General features: G+C 53.9%; 1 protein-coding gene across 13 annotated transcripts in view; it reads left to right on the plus strand.

Annotated features, from left to right (window-relative positions):
• The window catches only part of ARHGEF10L (Rho guanine nucleotide exchange factor 10 like), a 178,967-nt gene that overhangs the window by 170,254 nt on the left and 2,054 nt on the right, over nucleotides 1–6,659 (plus strand). For all 13 annotated transcript variants that reach the window (XM_032300579.1, XM_032300583.1, XM_032300578.1 and 10 more), the window contains one exon: nucleotides 5,390–5,512. In XM_032300579.1, the coding sequence (XP_032156470.1) occupies nucleotides 5,390–5,512 (123 nt within the window). The remainder of the gene's footprint in view (nucleotides 1–5,389; nucleotides 5,513–6,659) is intronic.

Genomic DNA, 6,659 nt, shown 5'->3' on the forward strand with positions numbered 1-6,659 from the left:
CACGGGGCCAGCAGGCATCAGCTAACCTTGCTTCCCTCCTCGGCCCAGCTTCCCCTAGAGAGACTGACCTGTGGCCAGTGTGGGAGGGCACAGTGGCTCTGTCTTGTCCCAGTGCCCCAGGCAGGGCTGGGTACAGCATCTGGGAGAGCCAAAGGGCCCTGGGGCCAGGGAAACACAGCCCGAGTGGCAGGCACGGGCCTGGAGCTGATTGTCACAGCACCTGGCAGATGGGCCATGGCAGAGTCTGGGGGCAGCTGTGCACCCAGCGGGGTTGAGCGTCCTGTCTTATGAGGCTACCGTGAGGGCAGGTACATTTGCCAGCACTGCAGGAGCCTTGGGGACCTCTGCCTACCCCTGGGGCCTGGTCCCTCACTCCAGCTCGAGGGGCTGGAAATCACCCTGGTTTCTGCTTCCCCCGGCCAGTCATGATGGTCCTTGAGTCTGAACTGGTCACCCGGGGGTGGTGGTTACTAACAGCACAGTCCACAGCAGTCACAACAGTGGAATAAGTGCCACCCTGCCCGGACCCGAGGTGATGAGGCCCCAAGTGCTTATGGCCAGGATTTCATTCACCCTAACCCCACATGCTGGGGATTGTCCCCATGTTACAGATGGTGACACTGAGATTGGTTTCAGCAGGCCAGGCATCTCACCCTTGGTCTTGCATTGGGCCAGAGGCAGAGCCACAAGTCACATCAGGATGGACTCAGTTCAGCATCCTACTGTGTGTAGTGGGGAAGGAGAATTGGCTTGAGGCCGGGCTTGGCCACCGAGTAGTATCAGACAAGCCCCTTAATCTCCTGGAGCCCCTCATCCCTCTGTAAGATGAGATGTAGTTCCCAGCTTGGGGACTGTTGTGAGCATAAATGCTGCCAGGGCTGGGAATGGGGAAGGTGGCTGTCCTGGGCTGGCGGGGTGGCAGGTGCCCAGTGAGACTGAACCCTTCTCTGACGTTCTCCTGGGGTGTGTGAGAGGCTTGGTGGGACCTGTGTTTGGACCGCCTCCTTCCCCCTCCCTCTCTCCCCCGTCCCTGCCCTCCCCTCTTCCTCCCCTCGTCCCTCCTTCCTCCCTTTCTTGTTTCACGGTATTTTGCCATTATACAAGTTCAATCCATTTTAACTACGATAAAAATGTCTCTGTATCACAAAACTATCTCCACATTTCCTCTGATAGCTAAATTATTTCAAGTTAGTGGAACAATGAAGAAATGGATAATCTTATGGGATTTTTAAAAATCTTTGGAATCTCATCATATCAGTGAAGAGAAGAATGAGAGAGAGTCAAGCTGATCAGGTGGTGGGAGGCAGGATGTGTGGCAGACCCTGCTGTGGTTAGAACAGCCGCTCCTGCCTGGACCACCTGACTTTACTGCCTTTCACTCTCGCGTTCATGTCCGTTGTGTTACTCACTCTTTGCAGTGAACCTTTAAGGAAGGGAGGGCATTCGTTGTTACAATGATGATTTGAGGGCCAGGTGAACTGGGGCTCAGGAGGTGAGGTGACTGGTCTGCCCTCTCATTGCTGACAAAGACAGAGCCAGGAGCATCCCCCTGGGCTCTCGTACAATGAAGGGCTGAGATAGGAGTCAGCTTGGCCATGCTGGGTGGGGTACACTAGAGCCTGGAGTCAGAATTCCTCCTGGAATCCCTGCCCCCCTGCCTTCCAGCTCTGACTGGGAGCACACAGAACACCTGCCTCCCACCCTCGGTCTCCACCCCGAAGGGCAGGTGTGGGTGTGGCATGAGACGGTGTGAGGACAGTGCCTACAGTTCCCGTCTCAAGCCAGTGGCAGTCCGTGATGGTGACATTTGCCATCATCGCCCTAGCCATCGTCTTTACTTCATCCCCACCATGCTTCTCCCATGAAGGCTCCTTGCCCACCCTAAGCCCTGCCAGGTCAGTGCCATCCCTCTTACGTCAGCTGCATTGGGGCAGGCAGAGGTAACCTCTCTCTTGCAGACCTACCTGAGGCTGAACCCTGGAGAGGGCTGGGTGTAGGCTGAGGTTCCAGAGTATGGGGTTTCCTGAAGGTTCCCTCCTTTCCTCAGGACTGAACTTTCCTAATCAGCAACCCTGGGGAGCCTGGAGCCCTGCCAGGCCGGGTCCTGCTGACCCCTCATATCTGAGAGTGGCTCCCTGAGCTCCCAGCTGAGCCCCAGCCAGCCCCCGCCACTGTGCTAGGGACCAGAGTGTGGGGGCAGCTTCAGGCCCACCCCACGTTGTGCCTTCGAAGAAGCACAGCACAGCAGGGTTCTTAAATTCTTTATTAGAGATATTTTAAAAAGGCTTTTAAGTATTTTTTTCTTCCCCCACACCACCAAATGAAATAATTGCATAATTAGTAATAAATTTGTTCCTCTACTAAGTGTGGATTTTTTTAGGGTGTGTTAAAAATTTATCACACTTCCTTCCCCTGACCCCTTTCTTCCACTTGAATACGCGACTGGTATTAATGCATTTTTTAACCTAAACTCCCTCCTCCTTTTAACTAGACAGGTCATTAATAAAATGTTCTCCGAGAGCCTAAGCTTTTAAAAGTTGTATATCTCCAGATAGACGGCTTGGCTGAGTTGAACACTGCTGCATTAAGTCTCTGTGATAAAATATTTATTCACCATTAGAAATTTTTTTCTTTTGGACTGTTTGTGAAGTGTCTTGCTCTTTTCCTCGAGGCGGAGGGGGAGGAGGAAAGGCCCCAGAATGAGGTCTGCAGATGAAGTCATTTCTCAATTCCGGCATCTCTTTTGGTTTCCTGCTTGCCTTCCTCTCATTTGTCGGTTTCCCTGTCCAGCGGGGGCTGGGAGGATGCAGGGGCTTCGGGAAATGGTCTCCTGCCCGTCTCCATGCCCTGGGGGGCTTGGAGAGGGACGTGATGAGGCATGTGGAGTGAAAAATTCACCACCCTCCCCTCTCTTGGCTTTATTGTTCTTGCGGGTTTATGGCTCTGATGGAGCTGATCTTAAGACATTAGCGTCTAGATCCTTTTAATAATCATAAACATTATCCTAATAGCCTCTATTTATTGATTGTGTACTATGGGCTAAGAGCTGTGCTCAATTGTGTGTCGATATTATGTGTACATATGTGTGTATATATTTAATATTTCTAATAATTATAAAATTGAGCAAGGTAGGTTTGTAGTACTCATCGATGGATGAGAGAAGTGATTTGTCCAAGTTTTCTCCTTTCCTTCATCCATCCATCCATCTATCCCTCCATAAATCTGCCCATCCATCCGTCCATCCACCTGTCTGTCCATCCATTTATTTACTCATACACTCACAGGTACTTCTCAAGAGTCTACCATGAGCCAAGGTACTTGGCCAGGATTTGGAGAGTCAACCGTGAATACACAGATAAGCCACTGCCCTCCCAAAGCTTGCAATAAATAAACCAATAGCAAAATAAGGTCATCACAGATCTTTACCAGGTGTTGAGGAAAGCAGCTCTTGGCCTGACGTCCCATGTTGGTCGGTTCAGGAGGGCTGGGGGCCTGGCCCTGGACTGGAAGCTTGCCATCACAGTAATGAGCCTTCACTTTTGGAATGGATGTAAGTGTGGGACATAGTCCCAGCTCCACAGACACCCAGATACTCTTTGTGAAATAACCCCCGTGGTCTAGCCTGTAAGTCACTAGCGGGCTTTTTCTTCAGCGTGGTTTGCGTTTCCATATTGAATGGACACTGCGAATGTGATTTGTTTGAGTTTGCATCATGTTGCCAGCCTCGAATCCCACTGCCTGCTCCGTAGCTCCACTTGGGTGTCTCATACGTGTCTCAGACCACACATCCAGCCAGGAGCTCTGGGCTTCAACACCCAAACCTGCTCCTTTGCTATCCCAGGCCATGGCTCTTTGAGCCTTCACATCCACGGCTAAAATGGGGCCAGCATTTGCGTCTTGCAGATGTCTTGGCTGTTGCAAGGCTTGTGTCAGATCAGAGCAGGTATACAAGTGCTTTGGAAATTCCAAAGCTGTATTTTTTCAAGTGTGATCCATGGAACAGAAGCGTCAGAAAGTGGGAACTTTCTAGAATGCAGCCTAAGCCTCTCCCAGAGGGCAGCAAGATTAGGGTGAGAAGGAGACAGCCCTGTGGAAAGGCAGGTGCCCAATGAAGCCCAAGGGGGTGTGGCAAAGCCATCTGCCTTGTGTGTGATGTGGTGGGGGGGGGGTCTGTCCCTGAGCTGGCAGCCTGTACCCCACGCCCCTCAGCCCCTCAGAGGCAGGCCTCCTGCCCCTGCTCTCCCTTCTCTCCCTCTTGCCCATTCCCATTGCCCAGAATCATTGGCAGCAGCACAGCAGCAGTAATGACAGCAGGTAGTACCCATTGTACCATGTGTGGGCACAGGGTTGTTTTACATTCATTTAACCCAATGGAGAGTATCTGTGTATCTAAACATCGAAAAGGAACAGTGAAAACACGGCATTGTGGTCGTATAGGACTGCCATTGTATACATGGTCTGTTGTTGATCGAAAGGTCCTTATATGACGCGTGACTGTATCATCCTTGTTCCCTTTTACAAGTGAGGACACCGTGGCCCAGAGGAGTTTAGGATGGGCCCTGGGTCATGTAACTGGAGAGTGGCAGAGCCAAGGTGTGAGCCCTGTGCCTGGCCCCAGAGCCCTGTTCTCGGCCACTGTGCCGGGCAGCCCACAGCCGGCATCCTCTTTGTCAGGAACAGGGGAGCCCCCCCACCACGCCCTCCCTGACATTGCCATTCTTGCTAAAATGAAGAGACAGCACTGAGGGGAGAGCTAAAAACAACGCATCTGGACTGGCATCAGAAACAGGCTGCTTCCCCGCAGAGAGTTTTCTGCTTCCCTCTCGGGCCCGGGGCCTGCAGGGTGTGCTGTGAGCTCATCCGAAGAAGCGCCCACGTGGGCAGGCCCTGAGGGGCTGCAGCAGATTCACCTTGATGCCTCGCAAGCCCCAAATGGCCCTTCTCATGCCTCCCGTCTGCACCAACACCGATGGGAAGCTTGCACCTTCCCAGTCTTCCCTGGGTTTGCCCACAGCTGGCCGGCTGGATCCCTGCATGGGTCACCCTTGGACAACCCTTTGTGCCAGATGACCTGGCCGCTGTGTATTGAGAGTGGACACAGACCAGGCACTTTGCCCATGGTGTTCCCCCAGTGCATCCCCATGGCAGCCCTACTTTACACAGGAGGAAACTGAGGCTGGTTAGAGGGAGCACTCAGCTGGGGGACCTCATGGCCAGACCCCAGGCAGGTCAGCCCCCAAAACTGCAGCTCTTACCCACCCCACCATTCCAGCTTCTTGCTGGTTTCAGCGGAGGGGCCCACTGTGCCATGCCCTCACCTCGTGCTGGTGCCCAGAGCCCATGCTGTCTCCCCAGGAAGGCACTGCTCAGCCGGCCTCTCTTTCTGCAGGCCAGAAGAACTTGTGTGTCACCAGCCTCCTGATCTGCCAGGGTCTGCTCTGGGTGGGCACTGACCAGGGTGTCATCGTCCTGCTGCCCGTGCCTCGGCTGGAAGGCATCCCCAAGATCACAGGTGAGGCGCTGGGAGCCGGCGTTGGCAGGACCTGGGGGTCAGCTGCAGGTGGCTGGTGGGGCTCGGTGGGGAGGGTGTGTTACGCTCTCATCGGTGTGAGGATGGGGTTCCAGTGTCCAGCTTCCTGTCATCTCAGGTGGCATGGTGGCCAGTGGAACGGAATCATCCCAGCCCCACAGTCTCCCCCCTTCTTTCTGAGTCTCAGTTTCCTAATCTGGCAGATGGACACAAGAGTAGCTTGAGGATTGGCCGAGGCACCCGCCTAATGGCAGGGGCTCCACTGGCCCATTCTGCTCCTTCTCATAGCAGTTTCAAAATATCCAGGCTCCAGAGGGGGAAATAACTGAGTGCCTCTGGGGCCAGGCCTGGCGGCCTCGGGGGTCCATGTGCAAATACATGTGTTCGCATAGATCAGATGAAGGAAGAGCTGCAGGATCAGATAGATCTGCTCCTGGGGCTGGGGACAGAGGCTGGGGCCAGCAGCTCCCCAGGCATGAATTCAGGAGGGATTCCCAGTGAGGAGCTCGAGCCAGGCCTTGAAGGAAGAGTTACAGAATCAGGTAGACGGAAACGGCTTTTCAGGGAAAGGCAGTGGGTTGGGCAAAGCTCTGACCTGTGCCATGGGGCACAGGAGAACAAGGCAGGATCAGAGAAGACCCCTGATACTTGGATGCCTGGAGCCCCAGGACCCCCTCTTTCTCTGCCCTGAGAATCATGACTGTGGTCCCTCCCAGCAAGGAAGCAGGGCTGATAGGAAGCCCTGGAGGTGGGCTGGCCCCCTACTCAGACCTCAAGTCCTTCTGCTAAAGAAGAGCTGTTTTGGCTGGGCACGGTGGCTCATGCCTATAATCCCAGCACTGTGGGAGGCCGAGGTGGGTGAATCACCTGAGCTCAGAAGTTCTGGACCAGCCTGGGCAACCCAGTGAAACCCGGTCTCTACTAAAAAAATACGCTGGGCGCGGTGGCTCAAGCCTGTAATCCCAGCACTTTGGGAGGCCGAGGCAGGTGGATCACGAGGTCAAGAGATCAAGACCATCCTAGTCAACATGGTGAAACCCCGTCTCTACTAAAAATACAAAAAATTAGCTGGGCATGGTGGCGCATGCCTGTAATCCCAGCTACTCAGGAGGCTGAGGCAGGAGAATTG

Source organism: Sapajus apella, unplaced genomic scaffold (genome assembly GCF_009761245.1).
Source record: "Sapajus apella isolate SASKATOON/1434 unplaced genomic scaffold, GSC_monkey_1.0 scaffold43, whole genome shotgun sequence".
NCBI lineage: Eukaryota > Metazoa > Chordata > Mammalia > Primates > Cebidae > Sapajus > Sapajus apella.